General features: G+C 40.7%; 1 protein-coding gene across 14 annotated transcripts in view; it reads left to right on the top strand.

Moving 5' to 3' along the window:
- The window catches only part of adgrl2a (adhesion G protein-coupled receptor L2a), a 91,401-nt gene that overhangs the window by 41,306 nt on the left and 26,566 nt on the right, over nt 1-23,529 (top strand). For all 14 annotated transcript variants that reach the window (XR_005008110.1, XR_005008111.1, XM_036586139.1 and 11 more), the window contains exons 4-8: nt 2,533-2,642; nt 7,703-8,503; nt 21,092-21,388; nt 21,770-21,873; nt 22,396-22,581. Coding sequence is in view for 12 of the 14 variants with exons in the window: in XM_036586139.1 (XP_036442032.1) it covers nt 2,533-2,642; nt 7,703-8,503; nt 21,092-21,388; nt 21,770-21,873; nt 22,396-22,581 (1,498 nt within the window). In the remaining 2 variants the exon portion in view is untranslated. The remainder of the gene's footprint in view (nt 1-2,532; nt 2,643-7,702; nt 8,504-21,091; nt 21,389-21,769; nt 21,874-22,395; nt 22,582-23,529) is intronic.

The following is a 23,529-nucleotide window of genomic DNA, read 5'->3' as shown; positions in this document are numbered from 1 at the left end:
TGCTTAGCTCTCCTTAAAGGTCAAATATGGGAGGATTAGCTCCTGAATATCTTAGGGTGATTCATGAAATAGAAGTGTTCTTGCTTCAGTAGGAAGGAGCCATCAAGTTACTATAACTGAATTGTGTTCTTATTTTTTCCCCCACATTTCAGCTTTAACATTATATTTTGCATCACATGGACAGCAGTTCTAACTGGAACTGTTTTGCTCTATGAATATGGTTCAATTTAAATGCAGATAAGCAGAGGTTTAGCATTTTTGTTGGGGATGTTTTGTTTTCTGCATAGTGCATGACATTTATTTCCTCTTTTTTTTAAAGTATGCGGTATATTACATTATGGAGATATTACAGCAAGAGAAATGTGCTTGTAAAACTGTTATAATCCTTGTGTTATTTTGGCAACACACTTCACGCCATATGTTAACCTTCCCCTTTGGAGCCAATCTTAGAACATGAACAGCTACCTATATTTTATTCGCATATTCAATTATGCAAATGCAAAGACAATGTGACTGAATGAAATATAGGACACACAATGCACTACGAGTGCCTTTAATAGAGCCACAAATAAAAAAGAGCCAATTGGCACATTATTTCAAGCACTAGAGAGGTGCATATTATGATTTTAGGGCTGTGGTTCATTTATATGAGCAAACATGTTGATATTCAAATCTGTGATCACGTGCGGGCCGTTAATGAAGTAAAAGACTTGGGTGTACGAGTGACGGTTTTCCTGGGATGGCTCCTCACACGGTCCTCGTCCCCCATCGTGACGGTTAGGAATGCACAGCTGTGGCTCTAGTTGTACATGAAGAACACTGTGTGCACATAAGAGCTTCCCCACATTCTCCTGCCTTGGAAGGGAGGAGAGAATCTTCTCCCTCTGTATATTAAAACAGAAAATAAGACAAATTAATTGTCACAGCTAGTTGCTGAGGTAAAGAGAAATAAGAGCAGAGAAAAATGTTGCCCTCAGGCCAGGTCAGAGGAAAAAAAATGCCAGCAGGCTAATTCAGCCACCCGTTGCTATTTTGTGCGGAAGTGTCCTTTTTGTTTTATCACAGCTTCTGAGGACCTTTGTTTTCATGGGCATGTTGGGATTTGGGAATCAATTTGCCTCATAGCAAGTACATTGGACTTTTGTCTGTATTTTTTTGTAAACTGTAGTTCACTTTCAGCACAGTTCTCTCTCTCTCTCTCTCTCTCTCTCTCTCTCTCTCTTTCTCTCTCTCTCTCTCTCTCTCTCTCTCTCTCTCTCTCTCTCTCTCTTTTTCTCTCTCTTTTCTCTCTCTCTCTCTCTCTCTCTCTCTCTCTCTCCCTCTCTCTCACTCTCTCTGCTATGCGAAAGCAAAAAACGCACACACAGGAAAGAAGGGAAGAAAATTCACTGATGTACTGCAGATAGATTTTCAGCAATCAATTGAAATAGTAGGCACTTGCCCACGGACAGAGTTATTGATTAAAGGCTACAGACGACAGATAAAATGCTAAGTCTCATCAGGGGGATGAACTGCCCAATGTGGTGGCGTAAATATGGCTGTTGGTTTGCGGCCACGATAACCGTCTATGACATCAGGGGGGCCAAAGTGAGAGGATGTCAGGATTGCTCAAGATTTATTCACTCACTGGAGCGTATTGGCTGGGCCAGCATGACAGCAAATAGAGTGGGGGGGAAGTCAGAGCTCAGAAAGAGCACAAAAAATGTTTGCTGTTAGCTTGAGAAGCTAAACTTACAACAACAACAAAAGGTAAAAATAAATAAATAAGCAAAGCAGAGACAAACATACACAGGAAGACAAACGCTGAGCACACAGCATGGTTCTTTTTGTATCAGATTAATATTCAAGGAAGGGATCTACATTTAAAACCACACACGGTATGATTAATCAGTCAGCAACATTTACATTGTAAGTAAGCAGCTCTGATGAATATCCATAATTAGAATACATAATTTTTTTGTTTGTTTTTTTTCTGTAATTTTTTTTGGTGTAAGCCAAAAGCAAACTGATCGACCCTGGACAAGCACACAATCCATTACAGCCCCTGACATATAGTGAAAAATTCAGCAGAGTGAAATGGCATATAAGGAGACTGAATTCATCATGGGCCCAATCAGCATAGCCCCAAGGATGTATACATAAGATCCTTATAACTCATGCGCTGGCGGGTATGAACACTCATAGATTAGGTTGTTTATCTTTGTCGGGAGTGTCAAAAGGGCTGCTGTGGCATCCGCGCGCTCCGGCTAATTTTCATCCCCTCTCATCTCGTCCTGAGCAAAAAGTCGTTCTTTAAGAATCAGCTGGCCTTTTACTCGAACGCCACTGTTTGTTTCATATTGATCTGCGCAACAACGAGACCAATTGCATTATTGACAGCTGACAGTCGCGAAGGTGTGCACAGCAGACTCTCAGGATGATCTCATATGATTTTTTTTTTTTCTTATTTCTCTTTGTAATTCACTCACATTCTCACTCTCTCTCACTCTCTCTCTCTCTTTTCTCTCCTCTCCCTGTCTCTCCTACCCTTAGGTGCAATAATCGAACCCAGTGTATTGTCATTACTGGATCGGATGTCTTCCCTGACCCTTGCCCAGGAACTTACAAATACCTTGAGGTCCAGTATGAGTGTGTCCCCTATAGTAAGTATGAGCCATCATTTCAATTATGTAACGATTACACCTTTTCATGTTATTCATTTCCACTTTCTCTGAGGATCCACCGAAGTTAAGCAAAAGTCTTTGTAAACTGTGTCTGCCAAACTTACTTCATGAGGGAGCAGCACTTCAGTTTTATCAGTGCCTACTCTGTCATCTTTTGTGTTTACCATCTTTGTCATTATTTTTGCTTTAAAAAATTCTAATTTTTGTTGCTTTTATAATACCTTTCTGTACTGGTCCTCTTTTAAAATGACCTTATAGACATTGTGCATATCTGTCATTGCCTGGTCCTTTTGTAGGTCTCTTTAATTTGCTAGGTGTCAGAAGTGCTCCTCATTAGGGAGATGAGCTTTATTTAGTGGTTTAGCATCGAGCATGCTTATGAATCAAAAAATTAATTACCTTAATACATGGCACATGAAAGCAAAGGAATGTCATCATTAGACCCCCATTCTTTGCATAGCAAAGAACAGGGTCAGACAAAAGCATCTGGGGGCTGTTGATGGATTTTAAAAAATATTAAAATGCCTAGCAAAGATATGCAGCAAATCTGAGAAGCAAATCTGATGCATCGGTTATATCCAAACATGTTACCTTCCAGTAGCGCCTAAACCATAGCAATGTATGTAATCTGGCTACCGAGAAAGACAAATGACACAGAAGTATAAGATGAACAGAAACAATTTCATTCTATTTTAGGCTTTTCCATTACATTACGAGTATAGATTGTTTTGCTCCATTAGGCAATTAGATAGTTATATTATTCTCCAGCTGACTTGTCTCATCTACCATGAGAATATCTCTGTTCCGTTAAAGACATTACTGTCCGTTGAAGATATTACCCACCTAGAGAACCCTAGTGAGGAGTGCAAAAGCCATCTAAAAAATACATCAAAGTTTGACAGTAAACCCCATTTCTCTAAGCTGTAATTTTTTCCAACTTTCGCAACTTTGTCCTAATAATAGTTAGACACAAGAGAGTGTAGCAAACAAGCCAATAAAACTGGATTTATGTCAGTTATTAACCCAACTTCTAAGTTAACTGACCAAATTCCAGGTAGTGCTGTTTTGAATGGTATGGATTATCAGAGGCTGATTTGTTTTTTTTATCATTACCATGATGTTTTTTGAATGTTTTTCAGTCTCATATGCAGAGTTAAGGAACCATTCTCAGCATCCAGACTACTGTTTTTTTTTTTAACTCTTCTGTTGAAATCTTAGTCACAGATTTTTTTCTCTTTTTAACACCTGCTTTGATGTTATTCTTTCCAGATTATTCTTCTGGCTGTCCACAACATCGTCCTTTTTTTTAAACTGACCACCTTTTGTTTTACTTTTTAGGAAGCTGGAGTTCTCCTGTTCCAGAATTATGATACTGTATAATGAATTTACTTCCTTCCTGTGTTAAGAACATGACTTTACCTCAGAATGCAAAAAGAATTAGCAATAATTTGTGTAATGGAAATGGTGTTAAAGACCAAATCAGGAATCGCATTTAATGCTGCTCCAACAGAGGCTTTCAAACATTAACAGTCTGAAAACGACATGCCCAAATAAATAAACTCTGCCTCAGTGACCACTAAAGTGCTTCTTGAATGAATTCCTGATTGTGTCTTTAATGTTTACATGTCGTGTGTACTCACCTTATCCATATAGCCCTACATGAGCAACACATACTCTGTAATTAAAAATGGGTGAAATGTTGGGAAGCACTGGAGGATCAGTCGTTCACCCTAAATCTGAGACGTGTTGGTTTAACACAAAAGAACTTAAAACATCCACACAACGGTTGATATCCAGTTGATATCTCAATTTGTGCTCAGTGCTACATCAACATTGTGTCCAAAGGAATGAAAACTGATTTAACTGAGATATTTACTAAACAGTTCAGTGTTAAACAGAAACAAGGATATCTACTGAATTTTGTATAGCGTCTGTTTCAGCTTATATTTAATTGCCTGAATTGGTTTTTATATGCTAATTAATAATGTACTCCATAGTTAACATTTTTTAAATGAATTTATTTTGGATTTCTAAGATCCCTGTCTTCACTGGAAGTTTTCCCTAAGGACTCAGTGTGTTTTAAACATTAGCAATCTTGTATTATTACTACACTAAAGTAATAACTCAGTCTTTAGCTCTTTAGCTATAGTTTTATTAAAGAGCTGAATTAGTGTAGAATACAGTACAGGCTTTTTGGTTACACTTTACTGTAGGGCACCGTTCAATAGGCTGCTTGACTCATCATGACAGTCGACTTAAACATTTATAAAGACTTATTTTGGTAATACTTTGTTTTGCTAGTTCATTGTAGATGCTTTGTCTTTAACTTACATTTAACTAAAAATCTGTTGAGTGCAACTGAATTTGAAGTTGAGTCTGATAGATTCTGTTAAATCTAATCTTAACACTAAACCTGACCTGAACTTCAACACAAAAAGTACACCTACTCCTACTAATACTTGGTTGCTAATAAACCAAGTATCACTAGAAAGTTTATCTGTAGGAGACCATCAAAATAAAGTGTGACTCTTACTCCAATAAGAATTATTTGTCATAAAGGCTGTCAACTTTGATGTCATGACACTGTTTTGAGTGAAATGGCGTAGCACATTATATCAAATGACTTCCTAGCTTTTGTATATCACAGTGACATAATGCTGATGATGTCACAGCTCAAGTCTTATAAATTGTAAATGAAACTCATTTCACCTATGGGCCACAAAAAAATGACCTTAGTTCAACCTGCCTGATGTTCCACCAATGTCATCATCATTATGTCACAGTGACACTGTAAATTGTGTCATTTCACCCCAAAAGGTATGACACAACCTAATATTAGAAAAGAAGAAAGTCAGTCACCCGACATAGATGTTATGTCAACTTGGCAAATGCAACCTTTGTAACAAATAACTCTTCAAACATTTTGAATAAATATTCCTTTTTTTATTGTTTATGTAGGTCTATGTCAGTTGTCATGAAAGGCTTATGTATGTGTCATGTAACATTACTAACACTGACCTGCAGTAAACTGTTACATACTTTTTTAAAGTTGGCAAAGAAAACGAAACTCGCTGAGTCACCATATGCACTAGATGCTAGAGGTGTAACAGTGCATCATGTTATTGTGATATTGTGGCGCTAATCTGTGACAGTGTGCATTGTGGAGATGGGACTTTCTGTTCATTACGCCATCTAATGCAACTGCATTGTATGAACACCAAAGTTTGCAGATGCTTAGCACCAGTGGTGTCTTTAGTAAGTTGTGCAACATCATGATTACAGCCGTCATTTCTTTCTTAACTCAGATTTTGTTCCAAAAGTTGTTGGAATACAGTTTTAGGAATGAAACTGACTTGTGAGCTGAGTTTATCAACATACTCTAGTGGGAACATTGAAATATTGTTGGCAAAACTCCAATCTAAATGAATGAAGTAATCAAGCTTTACATTTTCATTGCTCTTGAGTTCTTTCGGAAAGCTTCCTGTTGGTTTATATGCTACAGAAGCCTTATTCACACCAGAATTAATGCTGTTACATGCAGTTTTCTTCATTTAATAACTAACCTGGTCCTCTTCTCAATTTAAGGGGTTGCCTCGTGTGTCTGGCTCTAACTTAATTCTCTCTTTCCCTCTAACTTAGGTATACCTCTGTAAATATTATCCTTTAACTCATGACATGTTAACTGCATGTATTCATGGACATGATAGTTAATTCATGTTAATCTCTTTTTCCCCCTTGCACCCCTTTCATTCTCTCGTCCAACGCTTAAAATAGAAGTGGAGCAAAAAGGTAAATAACTGACACAATCTAAACTCCCCATAGCTCCTTTGTTTTCTTTGTTTTTTGTTTTTCTTTTCTTTCCTTTGTGGCATATGGTCGTAAAAAAAACCTTCCTATCCCCGCTCTTGCCTTTCTGATCCTAGCAGGCTGTAGGAAAAATCCTCTTGAATCAGTAAAGGTCAGTAAAACTGCAGCATTGGGAGGAGGACTCATTATAAAGACATGATAAGACACTTGCAACTTAAATGTTAGCTGTGATGTAGAGGCTGGAGTCTGTAGGGGTTTCTCCCCACCTCCCCCTCCCCTTCCCCATACCCTTGGGTGCTCTTTCTGTTTGGCACAGTCTCTTATTGCCTGGCTTTCCAATCCCCCCTTCCATAGCATGCCATGGTAACAGGTTTTCTCTTGGCCTATTAAATTCACTGCCTCGACTGTCGTTTTCTCTCTCTCTCTTCCTCTCTCCCTTTCTCTCTTTATCTTTTTCACTCTCTCTTGCTCTCCATCTCTTTCTCTTTCTCTCTCTCTCTCTCTCTCTCTCTCTCTTTCTGTCTCTCTCTCTTCTTCTCTGCCCTCTCCCGACCCTGCCACTTACTGCTCTCTTCACGTTTGATTATTGTGTCTGTGTTCAGGGAAAAAAAAAGAAACAACACAACACCTCAAAAACTTAATATTGCCTTAAATCTTAATGGTTGTGGCATTTGCACCATTTAGTCACAAAGAAAGCCTCTCTTAGGTATAGAATAAAGGCCACGTAAATGCCAAATGTCTCCGTATACACATTTGCAGACGTGTTGTATGCTGCTATTTGAAGTTCTCCCTGTCTTTTTTTTACCAAATCTTTTTAGTTGGCTTCTTTTATTTACAGGGCAGATTGGTTGTTTTCCTTTCATTTCTTTTCTTACAATTTTTTGTTGCTGTTTAATACCCCCTCGTTCCCCTTCGGCATACAGTATGTCCGAGGAGCAGGGAGCCTTTGGTTTCAGAACCGTGATACTACTTTTATGTTGTGTTTTAGTTTCAATTACTTTCAGATCCAGGTTCCTCGCACTAAAATAAACTCCTTTTATTGCGTATGAATGCTGAATAGCTGTAGCTTCTTAGCCACTCCAGTGTGTGTTTTTGTCCCCTGTCCTCTCAGACTGCCCAATTATCGAGCTGACATAGTGCCAGACTGGCCGCTTGGCCTTCTAATTACAATACGTCTGGGCTGCGTTTTCTTACTTTTGACTGTTCTTTGTTCTACTCTTCCCTATCACTAGTTTTTGTTTGTCCTGGAACTCTGAAAGCTGTTGGAGATCCTTCCTTTCTCTTTGAAGCGGAGCAGCAAGCCGGGGCCTGGTGCAAGGACCCACTTCAGGCCGGCGACAAAGTTTACTTTATGCCCTGGACTCCATACCGAACTGATACTCTCATCGAGTACTCATCGCTCGATGACTTCCAGAACTCACGACAAACCACGACATACAAACTGCCCCATCGAGTGGATGGGACCGGATTCGTGGTATATGACGGGGCTGTGTTTTTTAACAAGGAAAGAACGCGCAATATAGTAAAGTTCGACCTCCGGACCCGCATCAAGAGTGGCGAAGCCATCATCAACAACGCCAACTACCATGACACCTCGCCATACAAGTGGGGTGGAAAGACAGACATTGACCTGGCGGTGGATGAGAACGGCCTGTGGGTGATCTATGCCACCGAGCAGAACAATGGCATGATGGTCCTGAGCCAACTGAACCCCTATACACTGCGCTTCGAGGCCACATGGGAGACAGCCTACGACAAGCGTTCAGCCTCCAACGCCTTCATGATCTGCGGCGTCCTCTACGTGGTCAGGTCCACGTACGAGGACAACGAGAATGAAGTCAGCAAAGGCCTCGTCGATTACATCTACAACACCAAGCAGAGCCGCGGCGAGTTTGTGGATATTAACTTCCCCAATCAGTACCAGTACATCGCAGCTGTGGAGTACAACCCCAGGGACAACCAGCTCTATGTGTGGAATAACTTTTACATCCTGCGCTACAACCTAGTTTTCGGACCACCTGATCCAGCTCACGGTAAGTGTTTTTTTTTTTCTGTTTGCCTTGTAAATTTAATGTCATAATTCAGTTCACTTTCATTTTATTCTTAACCCACTTAATTCCCAAAGAACACCCCCTGTTTAACAAAAAAGTTCCCAGTAAAGTTAAGGGCTTAGCCTAACTGTATGGGCAGCTTTATTTGTAGCTTTACTGTAACGAACAGTCATGTAGCTATTATATAGCTAAGAAAGGTGTTTTCCTTACTAGATAATAACCTAAATAGCTAATCAGGCCTACATGTTCTAAACCTTCAACCTTGTTTGACAGCTAGCTAGGGGTGGGCTATATGGTAAAAATATTCTTTCAAGGTTCTTCCAAGATGTTTTTATGATATACGATATGCATCAACCAATTTTCCTTAGGTTTATTTAAAGTTTCACACACTGTACAGCACTAAATACAAATGAAAAGAACTATTGTGAAATATTGTGATGTAATTTATCACAATTACAATCATATATTGTCATATTGCCCAGCACTGCTGCTAACTTGTGTACTTTCTTGGTTTGTGCACCATACTAATATGCAGCAATAAGCCCTGTGAACAAGTTATTGTGCTTCATCAGTTCTACACTTGACTGCTGGTATCTCTCACATACAGGGTGCCCAAAAAGTACACTGATTTATGTGCATTTTGCTGCCTGTTGCTCAAATGATCCCAGATTTTTGTCGATTTATTTTTACCCCTACCTTTTTGGTACATTTTTTTCAATCTCCTGTCAGTTTTCTCTTCATTCTGTGGGTTGGGTTGGATTTAATTACTAGGGGTTGAAGTTATAATCAGATTACGTGTCTGGGCAGTGGCATTGAGGGTTCAGTGAGTGGGAGCTACTCGCTCTTTCTCTCTCTTTTTCTCTCTCACTTTTTCACTGTTTTTCGACCATCAACATGAGCAAAAGAGAGAGCAGCCCACAGCGAATTGTCCCAATTACCAGTCCACCCCTGCTGACCTTGAAACTATATTATTTTACATGACAAAGTGGGGAAAAAGTCAGAATAATAGTTGGGTTTCTTCTTTTAATGGTTGAACATGTTTCAATTGATTTCTATTCAAATTTTACATCCACAGTAAACATAGTCTCAGACAGGTTGTCATTTCAAATCACAGGTGTGTTCTGAACAATAGCTGAGCATGTTGGTATTCCTCTGGTATTACTCCCGGTCTGTGTGTCAAATGTCACGGGTGAGTGATTTTTAATTTTAGATTTTAATATGTGTTTGATGTGTCCCGGAAGCTCAGCGCACGTCTCGGCGTGAAGCTGCTGGGCTCGGCGGTAAACAACATCACAGGCTCAGTTAGCATATCATAAGAGATCTGTGTCAGGGGATTTTCTTTAGACGGTCCCTGTTTCCCCCATGCTCGGGCTCAAGGGGCCGATGTAACCAGCTTCTCTCCCTCTGAGAGAAAAGGATCTGCCCTCAGTGGAGCCATCGGTGGAGACATACCTGTCTGGACAGGTACACAGGCTGCCTCGGAGCAACAATAGATCTTTCCCGACGGTACAGAGTCCCCAATGACTATCAACCCTTAAACAAACAGTTCGCACTAGAACGGCCCAGCGATGAAAGCTTTAAGGTGAGAGAGAGGAGAGAGAAGAGGGATCAATCTCAAAGGTCACGGCAGCAGAGCATGTTTTTAATTTAGCTGTCAAGAGCTGAGATGAGGGGCCCAGGCCAGACTACGTGTCATATATTTTATACATTGAAAATATAATAAGCATAATTACCATAATCCTGTCTCACCCTCCACACTGAGGCACAGGGAAAAAAAAAAAAGATTTAGCTGAAGAGTGGAGGTCAGTCAACTTTACACAGATTATCGAGACTCCAGACACTTTTTAATGTGTTGCCTGTTCGTAACGGAGAGAGTGGAGTACTTAACCGCGGTCTAGCACAGGGTCACAGCGTGCTGTTCAGCTGGAGTTTACTGTAACTAAATCCCATACGCAGCTGGCTTTCGTCCCCCCAGGAATTGATGATCAGTATGCACTGAGTGCTCTAGGTTAGATTGGAATAATGAAGGGAAGGATGACTACTCGTTCTGTAGCTTTTCACCCCTCTTCACCCATGAGCAAATTGTTTGAAGTTGTTTCTTTGCCAGCGCGAAACATCCAGGGATATACTCGCGGCATTGCAACGAGGAGACGAAAACGCAGAGGTTTGTTATTTATAGAACTTTGGCTCAGCAGTTAAATATGGTTTGAAATCATAAGTAGTAAAAGTTTCATTTTGCAGTATGATCACATAAGCAACCTCAAGCCGATCAGTTTAATGAACACCATGCTCCATGTTATTATTAGAGCAACTTAGGGTAATGATATCGAAGGGAATTTGAAAACGTTTTTCTCTGTGCCTGTGAGATTGTGTGGCCTCTGTGCTTATTAGCTTGTTAAACTCTGCTGATGAAAGGTTCCTGAGCCAGGGAGTCACGAAGAATGAGGATGCAAAGAATTAGTGGCCACACTGGCCATTTAACACTAATAACACACAAACAACCTTGAACAAGTCGAGATCATTGAGCTGATAGTGATAGTCGGTTCATTTACAGTTATTTTCACAGTTTTGAATAGTTAGTTTGGACTCATTTTTGTTGCACTGCAGTGAATTGAAACATCATAAAACTGCAAAATTGTAAGGTTTGTCTTCAGGGAGCTTTGTGCTTACACTTCTGTGCTTCGTGATAATCATCTTTCCCTCTGTATGTTTTGTTAAGATGCAATAATTACAACATACTGTGCAAAACTCAGAGACATCCCTTCATTCGTTTATTCACCATTCAAAATAACCACTAAGCACAAATTTTTAGAAGAGGAAGAGAAAATGGAAAGCACAAAGTCAAAGATAAAGAGAAAATGGGACTCCAAAGTGTGCAAAACTGTCACAATCATATAAACAGTGCTTAAAGCTTTCATCTTTGAGAAAGAAGAGAAAATCAAGTGTCACTTTTGCTTCAGATATGGAAAAAAACAGGTGTTTCTGTCCATCCTTCCACTGTGAGAAGACAACTCAATGCTATGGAAATAGACAAAAAAGAAGAAAATTTGCAAAGCATCTGCTGGTGTCCTCAGAACAATGGACTGACCACGACACCACTGAATATGTTTGGGATAACATGAATTATGAGAAGCAGAAACTACAACCAACTTCTAAATTGAACTTTGGAGGTGTGGAAAAATATCCCTGGAGATTTATTTCAACTGAAAGCAAGTCTTCTGAAAGGAATGGAAGCTGTAATAAAGGCAAAGAGTGGATGAATTAATACTGAAGAATTTTATATTTAGTTGTTGCAGCTTCTGTGTAATTTTCTGTTAAATGTTTTGTTTTTGCTTTTTCCTGACACTGAAAAAGGAATGGCTTGTACTTTATGGGTGTTTGGACTGTAAATAAATAAAGAGACAGCGGTTCTTAAATGAAGAGTGACAGAGCAAGAGAATGGAATTGGAAGAAACAGAAAGAAAGCAGCAAAAGAAAGCAAGAAAAAAAAACAGGTGAGGCATTGCTGTGGAGAGTGATGAACAGGCCGCAGTGATCTGTGCTTGTGTGCATCGTAATTGGGGAACATCCTAATACAGGAGGGTCCTGGTAATGCAGGATCAGGGTGTGGAAAATGGTAAAGATAGCTGTGTTTGTCTCGGACACACAGACACACACACACACATCCAGGAGAAGGTCGGGGATGTAACGGTGTGGAAAATTATCTGTGTTGTTTCTCCTGGCATGCACTGTGTTCCTATGCATGTGGGCGGCCGTCTCTGCAGCCGCTGATAGTGCGGCTCGGCTCGACTGTAAACAGTTCCCTCTCTCCCGTGCATGCCAGGAGACAAACAGCGCAGAGGCGCTTTGAGATTTGCGTCTAGCCCCGCTAGAGTCAGAGTCCGGGCTGCTGGAGCTTGGCGGCTGCCGTGGTGCTGATTTAATCAGCACTGCATTACAGTTTGGTTCAGGCAGATTCCTTTTGAAACCACCGTCGCACAAGTGAATGAGCATAGTGTAAATGTGTTATCTGACAGATAAAATAGACTAGTATTTCCATGGTTTTGTTTTGTTATGGGAAGTGGATGTCCTGATCCGATATGACACAATTCCGATCCTTTCTTTGGGCTGTTTTTCCCATTTGTGGGTACACCATTGTTGTAGAGGTGACATAAATAGACATTACACACAGTTTGTGAAGAGGCACATTTTCAGATATCAGCAGTCAGTCTAAGTGTGCAACTTACAACAGCCAGTTGTTGATGTTGGCCACTGTTCACTGAGTTTAAGCTAGCCAGCTTTTGTCAAAACACATGTACTTGTGAAAAGGTATGTTTTAAAGCTGTGAAAGAGCAGGAGACCACCTGCACATGGTGGAAAAACTTGAAGTTAAATCAAATATCTAAGTTGGGATGCACAATGATAGTGGAATCATATTGTTCTAAGCTTTATTAGCTTATAAAAAATTGACATCACACTGATGCAAATCGTTATTTGAAATCGTATTTATTGTATTCCAGAAGTGCAGAACGGTTAGGCGATGGTTAGCTGCTATGCTCAAATATCCACATTTTATTAATTTTACTGCATTTGTAACCCTCTACAAATAAATGTTCTGTTTCTCCTTGATGGTGATTCAGATGAAATACTCATGTTCTACGTTTTATAAATGTATCGGCATATATATGAAAAATATTGACATTGGCCCAAAATTTTGTGCATCTCTAAAAAAAAAAAAATAAATAGTTCAGAGTGTATCACACTATGCGTATAATAAAATAAAGTGATTTTACTGTAGCTGTAATTGGAAGCCTAGCCTGTCTTGCCTAAATTTAATTGGTTGTATTGATTCTTTTTTTGTACTTAAAGCCTTCAGAGTGTAGCTGTATTATCTACGAAAATACAAATATCGGGTTGAGACTTGATATCAGTATTCAATATTTTAAAATGGCACTATGTAAGATTTTTTTTTATTAAAATTTTAAGAAGTTCTATTTCTTCAGGAGTCAGGGGAAAAGAAAACATGCTAAAATATGGTTTTGGTGCACTGCTACTGCCTAAAATAATCAATTCAAAATCAGTTTTTTGCACCACATCATATGTTTTTACATATTAATGTACACACACAGGCTCAGAATCTCTGGCTTGATGTTTAGTTCTCAAACACAAAGTCAACATTATATTGAGGAAGGTATAAAGACAATAGTAGACAATTCACATACATTGTCGGAAGACGTCCTTCACCAAGTTTTGACTGAATTCTCTTTGAAAAATCCCTGAAACTTAAATAGTGTAGCTTTAAAGGATTTGATTCAGGATTGGGGCAAAGAAACATGACATCCTTTAGTGCAGGCTAAAGGAAATGTGGCTCCTTTGATAAATAACTGGCATACCAGCTATAAGTGGTAGACAATACAGGCCAACAGGCCATTTCCTCTTTACACTGGAAATAAAGGTATTCATTTCTCCTTCAATCTGCGCTGATGAGCTATGAGATCTCCCATTTTACGATGTATTCAAACATAATAAATAATTTTGAATGTACTTGAATCTAATCTGCCATGATTTTTATGGCCCCTCTCATATGTCTTTATTTATTACCACTACTGCAGTTAACTCACAGTCTCCACAATCAGCCGGCTAACTGAGATGATAGCCATACTTTCTGTTTGCTTGAGATTCTCCTGCGTGCTGCTGGTTCCACCCTCAGATTCAGACGTCTACAGGTGGAACAAATTCATCCTGAATATGCTCTTCCGCTACGGCTGTCATTCATAAATGTATGAGTGACATGACTGTTAAAGAAACAGCACACTGCATAATGCATTGTTTGCTGTTAGACCCGTGGCAGTGCCTTGTCGTATGTTGTTTGTGGGGTTGTTATGGAGTAGAACTGCTCCATCATTTAACTACAGCCAGGTAGAGCTGAAACGAGCTCTGAATGTTTTATCAAACGGTGAGTTTTCATAGAGTATCTATTGCTTATTGATATGCTTCGAGTCAAGCTGCACTCGCACACGTTTCTGTACTTGGATAGAATCAACTGTTTCCAGAGAGCTTTGCTATGACCTGAATCAACGTATTCTCTTTCATTGCTTCTTAGAAATATTCCAGTCCAGCCTCATTCAAAGTATTGATAGAGCACTGCCAACGGACTCCAAACGTTTGGACCAAATCTCTCAGATGTCTGGGAACAGTTTTTCTTCCCCTTCTCTCAGCGTGAGCGAGATATAGCCCGAAGGTGTGGGAGAATTTGCTGACTTACCCGCACAAGCGAGCGAGTGAGCAGCGCCTATGCGGAGCTCATTCAAACGAAGCCTCGGCTCACTTGGCTATGCTGTTTGGGATGTGAGACACGCAGAGAGCACAGACAGCGAAAATACATGGCTCAGTCAGCTGGCCTGCTGTTGACACTGTCAAGCCTTTCCATGGATTTAACATTCTACTTCATTTTGGAAAAGAAGGCAGACAGAAATTGTCCAGTTGACCTGATCAGTGTCACTGGGGCCGACCAGGACGTGCGGGTCCATATCATCGTACTGTACAAAAGGAGCATGACTACAAGAAAACGATTACCCTCAATCTTTGGTTTCTTATTTCTTACTCTAATATGCTGAATACAGTAATCTGTCAACACTTTAATTAACCGATATTTACAGAGATTCGATGTAAATGACATAAAATTCCAGTATATAGCGTTAAATGATACATGCAAGACCAGTCATGATAAAGTGAAGGAATGCGAAGGTTACTCAAGGATAGTAATTATTGAAATCCTCATAATTCAGTCTTTTCAGCCTTGTTGCGTAACAGAAATTCGGCACTGAGTCATCTAGATGGAGACACAGCCTTGTAAGGATGCGATACAGCCGTCGGAGTTAGGGCGGCAAACACATTGCGCAGCTTGTTGCTTAATCTCATTTTTCTCCCTCATTAATGAAATTAGTTTGACACTAATCATGATAATTGCCAATTTAGCCCAATAATATTGCAGTGCTTTTACTCATGTTTAGAAAAAGCCCCAGTTATGCAGGTCAAAGCACTTCAGTTCTTTTCCCTCACCATTTCTGTCTTAAGCATGTGGCCTCTAATGAATACAGATTTCAGTATGGATGTTTTTTTTGTGGCCTTCAAGCACAGATTTTCATAAGCTTAATTGGTAACACTTAAGAGCTGAGGAACCTTAATGCATCTTTAATAAATGCTCATGCTGTAAACGAAGCCTTCCAAAGTGACAGCCAGACATGCCGACAGTTTTGGCAGTGCAAAGGTGCTAAGCATATAAACGCATAGTGTTATCGTGAGGATGTATGTCTTGTTGTTGCATTTTAAAGAGCTATTTAAATTGTTCTGAAGCGTCATTACTAAATGAAATTGCTAAGTATTCCCTGCCATTATGACAGCTGAAGGATCACACGGTTTCCACTGTGATTTTTAAGCTTGTGAACTTTGCTTTTTGACACTTCTACTAGGGGGAAAAAACAAAACAAAAGCATGTAATTGTTGGAGCTGTTTTTTGACTCCCTCTGTTTCCTGTTGCACTTTCCATTAGTGGCTGATTACCACCTGGGAGCTATGTTTCAGTCCTGATGAAGATCAGTGTTTAAAACGCTGCCTCATTGTAGCACAGAAGAGGCGCTAATCAGAGAAGACGTCCTCAGCTCCAGCACTGAGCTTGATAATCTACTCAGCGGCAGCTGAAGGACCCCGTGTCACTCCTACAGATTTCTACAGATCTCCTTCGCAAATTACCCCAGGCATTGATCTTGCCATGCACCTTTTCAGCCCCCCCTCCCAGCACCCCCCCCAAAGCCTTTGGCTGCAGTTTCTCAACACAACAAGGCGCAGCTAACGGGCCACGCATTACTCATGTGAACAAGCGAGCTCTGCACATCATAAGTGCGACCATTAAGCGTAATGTAGAATATACACTGGCTGTCACTTTTCATTTTTCACACTGTGTGTGTGAGGAGAGAGAGAGAGAGAGAGAGAGAGAGAGAGAGAGAGCGAGAGCAAGAGAGAGACAGTACTGGCACTGGAGCACTCAGTCCAATCCCTCTCTCCTTCTGTGCTGACAACACACAACAGCTTCCCCTTTTTCTTGTCATAGATTATTGCCTTTATGTTCCCAATGAATCAAAGCCTCCTATACCCTGTGGTGATTCCTGGGTTATTAAAGTAACTTTAGGGGGTTTTAGGAGTGCTATGCGAGTGTCTGTCACCTCAGCTGCTTATGAATATATCAGTTATAACTCTTCCCTTGCAAGATTTCTCTCCCCTTTTCTTCTTCCTTGACAGCTAATTGAAGGTTCCCTTTGGGCTCGCCGTTCGACAGACATATTAATTTCAGGGTTGCTGGTCTACTGAGCTTAAGAAAAATGTTTTTGTGTTGTAACATAGGGCAAATTAATATCAAAGAATGCTTAAGTACTGCGTGAATGGTGGCTGAGTGAACACCCACTAGTCTGGGGCATTATCACAAAATTCAAACCCTGATGTAGTCTTGGTATAAGACATTGAAGGCATATGGTGAGAAATCGACGAAAGAAGAAGCTCAAAATGGTTCTTATATTAATGCTTAAAAAAGTAATTGAACTGGGAGTTTGTGTGAAAATCTGATATATTGAAACAATATGGAAAAAATATAACCCTAGTATCAACTTCACATCTCAGTATATCATATTTCCGAGATATTGCCAAAGCCTGCTAAGCACTTGCAGTGTGATGGTTTACCAGTTATAAGGTTCACATACCTTTATTGTACAAATACAGTGCTTCAAATATATCAACGTGGAAGACAGTAGTATCTTTTTATGCGACAACCTAGTTTATTAACACCTTGAACCATTGTGAGTCTGACTGAAATCACTTGTTAACAATGCAGAAAGCACAAGTCCCTTGACAGCAGCATATGGCAGACTAGCCACTGCTCTAGATTCACAATGCAAGCTAACCATTAAAAAAAAACCATGCAGTATGATTCCTGATGCTTGCACAGATTAGTACAGACCCCACAGAAAGTAAGCATGCGACATGTGGGTGGACAAAAACCACATACATACATGGATTTCTCAGTGACAGAAAATAAGAAATATTTCACAATTCCAGAGGATATTGCACAGTTCCCAGACAGGGGTATTGTCTGCTGACAGAATTCTCGGCAGACATTTTAAACAGGTGGGAGACAGAAAATAAAAGCACCCTTATTCATACATTGCTCATACAGCATAGCAAATTAGCCATGACTCACAAATGCCAACTAGACATTTGAAAGATTATGATATGCCTCCCCCACAATAGCCTCGATTTTGAGGCAACAGTAGCACCTGAATAAGTACTACCACTGCAATGAAATCAGTCCTGCTACGTGGAGAAGGGGAATGTGTTTCAAATACAGTCATTTTCGTCTTGTGAACCAAAGAAGCGCAGACGTGACAAGGTGATATTCAGCCTACTGCCTCTTCTTTTCCTCCCACTCAGATTTGCTCCACTCAGCTCCACAAGGAAATAATGTAATGTAATGAATCCAGGCGTCATTGTTGAACGCGTGATGGCTGAGACTGTTGCGACTAACCCCTCATAAGCAACTTTAAGCCGGTTAGATATCTAAAGTGTCTGACTGTTTCAAGTGCACTTTATTTTGCATTCCTGTAGACTTTTGAATGATGTTGAAGAGGTGCGAGTGTTGCTTATTTTGGCTGACACGTTTTGATCTATATTCCTAGGTTTTGTTATTCTTATATTTTGGCAGTGTTTCTATACTACGCTGTCTTTAGCTGACAAAATTGGAGGCTCTTTCTGCCTCAGACCTATACCTTATCTGAACACTAACTATGTCCAAAGCTTCACCAGGACAGCTTGGGATAATATAATCCAGTGGTCGCAATCTTTCATTGCAAGACTGGAACTTGCTTAGATAGCGAAGTACTTGACAAGTCTTTGAAAAAAGCAGGTAATAGATGTGTGAGAATTGGGGGGGAAAAGTGATGTTGATTCTGGATGCAACCTCAGAGGGTCTTTTAATCCCTCCTTTCAGCGATAATTATAGTAACTTTTTAAAATAATTCAGTAAAACGCTTATATGAACGTGTTTCGATTATATTGTTAGAATTCCAGATAGCTGGAAGTTTCGTTTATGAGGTGGGCTTTGTGAGACGTAGAGTTGCGCACTAACCTGATTTGAGAATATAAAGGAAAGAAGTATAAATTGGGTTTAAGGGAGTAAAACATTTGGAAACTTATATTGCTTTTTCAGTTTGTATTTTTCGACCCTTTCTGTTTTATAGACTTACGCATTAAGTCTCTCCTGTACTCTCAAACAGTGAATTGAATTCTTGAACTACTCTCCACAGCATCGCTGAGCATCTGAGTGTGTTTGAAGGAGAATGCTAAGCACTTAACTCTACCATGAGACCATGCAGCCATTTCTTTGGCTAGCATGTTACTTGGCAACAGTCCTTCACTCCCCACGAATACTGCGGCTCGTTGTGGTTTTGAGCGCTGGACAGCACATGGCAAAGCTGGGTCCGAGTCAGAATCCCAGGGGTTTGACTCCCCCAGAGTCAAGTGGTGCTATAACTTGAGCAAGGTTTCAACACACTCATGATTTGCCCTGCAAAGTGTGCCTCACAAAATTGCATTTTTCATGTCTTTCATATTGCAGGACAAAGTAGGTCGTAATCGTGGGAACTTGCCTTCGGGCATTCAGAATGCACCTGAAAGAGATATTTGTTGATCCTATGCCTGAAAAGAGCTTCATTTAATATGTCTGGCAAGTTGCACTGCTCGTATAACCACGGCAGACAGTTTTATATGAAATTGTGCATGCATTATTGCTGAAAAGGTATTAACTAGAATAGGTGCTGAACTTTCTCATGAAGGAAATTACAGTCACAGAGACATAATCAAGTGTGAGCAGTGCTCTTCTACTCCTCCAGTAATGGATATTCGCATGTTTTACTTGGCCGCCTCTTTCCACTGCCCATTCCAGCCAGTGCCTTTCAACATGCATTACATACACTCATGGCTTATTGTGCACTGTGATGTATGGCAGAGATTTCCAATTGCTGGTAGAACTTCAAGCACTGTGTTATTTCACTCAGCATGACAAGCAGAGAATCTACACATGTTGAGTGCAAGGAAAAGAAATGGATTACCAGGAGAGAACAGTTGAGCATGGCAGACAGAGTGTCAAAACATCCGATCAGGTGAAACATCAGTGTTTGATGGTGGAGCCTCTGGAGCCGTTTTCCGCAGGTCTAGGCCGAATCCACACTGGGCTGAACCGGAGCTCTCCACCGGTCAGTCGAGACTAATTCACAGTAGGTCATGACCAACCTCAAAGAGAAAGCTCTCTCGCACGCACACTGCGCTGGAATCTCTCACACACTCCATGGGGCTATTATCAGCAGGCTGCCAGACCAAGCTGTTTCCATCAGAGTCTTGTTTTCCAGTTGAAAGCAGCAGATACTATTCAGACGTATTTCTTTGCTTTTGAACATGCTGTGATTTTACAGCTTTGGGTTTCCATTGAATACTATATGTGTAATTTAGCCAGTTTGGCTAGTCTTAGTTTTCAGGAAGTGTGATTTATTTATTTTTATTTTCATCTTTTTTTCTAGTTATATATCCAGTGGTAGTCATTACCGATTTCCACAAGCTTCGCAAATCCCCCCTGTTGTACAGCACTAGCCAGTCTGGCAGTGGGAAAGCATGAATGCTCTTCCTCTAAGGCACGTGAAAAGTCACCACCACCCTTCTTTACAAACTGTTGCACATAACGTCGTAGGGAAGAGAGAATACTGCCTAACTCTATAAATATGAGCTGACCTACAACTGGGCCAAAGCTATCCCTACTGCCCAGAGAGTAGGATAAGATGTGCCACATATCAAACTCGGGTCTTGACAATAGGACCTTCCCCTTCTTACTGGTTGTGCCACTTGTGAGGTGTGAATTATAGATAATGTAAAGTGTTGATGAGAATTGGCAGCAAGCTAGAAAACGCTTTTTGATAAATCAGTGCTTGTTGGTACTGACATGCCATTTAGCCTTCTTAATATACTTCAAATACATCTATGAGAAACCTTGATCACAACTCAGTTTGCGACAAGACATTGCTTATTTTCCAGTATAGCATGAAAAAAGAGTTGTAGCAAGTGTACGTTACATTGCTATGTGTCCTTGTTTTCCCAAATCAGAAAATATTTGTCGCCTATGGCACCACATTAGTCATGTGCTGACTTTAAAACAGGAAATTGCAGGTGGTGGGGGCAGGGTGTCATTGCAGAATATTGTTCAGTATGTTCAAACAAAACAGCATACTCAGGTGGGGGCTTTTTTTGTTGAAAGCTAATTGAAAACATTTGAAAATAGCAGGAACATGCACTGTGTTTTCTGTCATCACTTTTTTATGCCACTTACCCAGAGCCTAGAATAATATGTAGGTCAAGAGAAACAGTGTCTCCATATTGCTTCTCTATATAATTCAGGATTTGATTTGAAATCAAAACAGATTTGTTGGCAATTGGGCTGGCATCAGCCTGAGGGAAAACAGTTCAACATGAGCTAAATTTACCTTCATTTCTTATTAGCACCACCTATCTCTGAAGTCACCTCGGCACCAGTGCTGCCGCGAACAACGACTACTACGACGACAACAACAACCCAACAAAAAGGCCTAGTGACGACCATAACCACTACGGGGACGCGAGTTGGTAACAAACCCCCAAAACCCCCAGCAGCTCCGCCCCGGACCACTACTCCTCCGTCCCTGGACTCCTTCCCTCCCCCTGAGCGCTTCTGTGACAGCGTGGAGCGCAGGGACATTATTTGGCCGCAGACTCAGAGGGGCATGCTAGTGGAGCGGCCTTGCCCCAAAGGAACCAGAGGTAGGCATGTTTACTTCACCAGACACACTAGCTGGCATGTATGTCCTTAGGGCTACAAACTCGCTATAGCTCCGACACTGCATGCGATAGCAATGCGCTAAATCCCAGGGGATGCTAATCGCTATTCATTTGGGATCATTAAACAGAACAGTTTTGAGGAAATATTGTGCCTTGTGTTATAACATTTGGGAATATCGTATTATCTTCGAGAAAGCACTCTGTCATTGGGAACACATAAGATTAAACTGCTGGCACATAAAAACGCAAGCATATGTACCGTTTAAAATATGAAAATGTGCTAAATATCAGTGATATGGTGCAAAAAGTGCAGACATGTTTCATAATACTTCATAAAATTGGTTTGAATTGTCTTTTTCATAGGCACTGCCTCCTACCTGTGTGTGCTCTCCACTGGGGCTTGGCACCCGAAAGGCCCTGATCTAAGCAACTGCACCTCCCACTGGGTCAATCAAGTAGCTCAGAAGGTTTGTGTCGACCCAACTCCACATTACCAGCAATACAAATGTGCCTAATAGCTCAGACAGTTTGCTGAGCTCACTGCCATGAATATAAAACAGCCCCCAGTGCCGAATTTTGAGGTCCATGCTTCCCGCTATCATTGGCTAAGATTGAGAAACGTAGCCTTGAGCTATCCAATAGGGCGCCCCGCTGCTTGATCTGATAATACTCTTCTAAATGTGTGCTCTTAAAGGGCTAATGCGTGCTGCTGGCTGAGGATAGAATGGGCCGCCATTAGACACAATGGACCACCCGCACCTTGTGCCTCCACAAAATTAACTTTTATTCAATTCAGAAAAAAAACCCTTGTCTAACGCGCTCAGGAAGCATTATCAGTTTTTAATTACTAAGTGACGGCTCATGGGTGCTGTTACCGAAGCATATTTCCTCACAGCGTGAAGATGTCATAATTAGGGGCGAGAGGCTCACGGACGCAGAATGATATTTTTCGGACGCCTGCTGAGAGGCTAATTTGCTCGATCTTTCAGATCCGGAGCGGGGAGAATGCAGCCAACCTGGCCAACGAGCTGGCCAAGCACACCAAAGGACCCATCTTCCCCGGTGACATCAGCTCCACCATGAGGCTCATGGAGCAGCTGGTGGACATCTTGGATGCTCAACTGCAAGAGCTGAGGCCTAGCGAGAAGGACTCTACTGGACGGAGCTTCAACAAGGTATAATTACAGTTCTTCTTCCGTTGCTGCTCTTCCTTCATCAGAGGTATAGGTTTCTGACTTTACAACTGTTCAATTCAGTTAAGATTCTTTAGGAAACCATTCAAATCTCACATTTCACCATGATTTAATTTAAATAATTTGGTGCAATTAAGAATTGCTCCAAAAATGCATCAAATACTCCCAATGTGCCTGGAGGACCTACAACAGAGTAGTCTCATGGGGCCAGATGTGATTTTGTCCCAAGAATACACATCTGGGGACATGCTGTTAAGCTGGCAAAATCCACCGCAAACAAGGCTATGCCCCCAATTGCTCAAGTGTGTGCTCTTTTAATGTCCGAGTACAATCTGCTATCCAAGCGAAGCAAGTTAGCCAACGAAATAGTAACATTAGCTCGCGTTCATTCTTCAAAATGAATGATTCAGAAATGCCCTTCAGTTTAGTTCTGTCAGAGGTGTGCTCGATGCACAAAATCGATTTACTGAAACTGATTAAAATACTTTGTTTGAAGGAATTAACTCAGAGCAAATGAGATTTGGCTTGTTTGCAAACAGGTGGTATGAGAAAAGGTTAGTATTCCAGACCTGGCCAGCTGTTTACAACTTGATGTTTAAAAGACAAAAATTGTTAGTCTTGGTTGTATTTCGATTACTGTTCATATTAAAGGAGCAAGTTCATTTTCTAAATGCAAAGGGGATTCCAGCTGGATATGTAGGTCACATCTTCGGGCAGAATTTCAGACTGCTTGGTATAGCAGTGGACAAAGCACATACCATTTTTCAGTGTGTTTCAGTGTGTACATGTGTTTATGCATTTTTAACGTTTCTGTTGCTTGCTGTGGATAACAGGTGTATTTTTAACAATACCTTTGTTGTCAGAGGATAAGGGATGATCTTTTTCGCCTGCTTTTTAGTGGGCAAGACAACATATCATGTAGCCAAGAGC

This window comes from Colossoma macropomum, unplaced genomic scaffold, assembly GCF_904425465.1.
Source record: "Colossoma macropomum unplaced genomic scaffold, Colossoma_macropomum, whole genome shotgun sequence".
Classification (NCBI taxonomy): domain Eukaryota; kingdom Metazoa; phylum Chordata; class Actinopteri; order Characiformes; family Serrasalmidae; genus Colossoma; species Colossoma macropomum.
The sequence above is the reverse complement of the archived record's forward strand: the minus strand, read 5'-3'. Positions and strand labels throughout refer to the sequence as shown.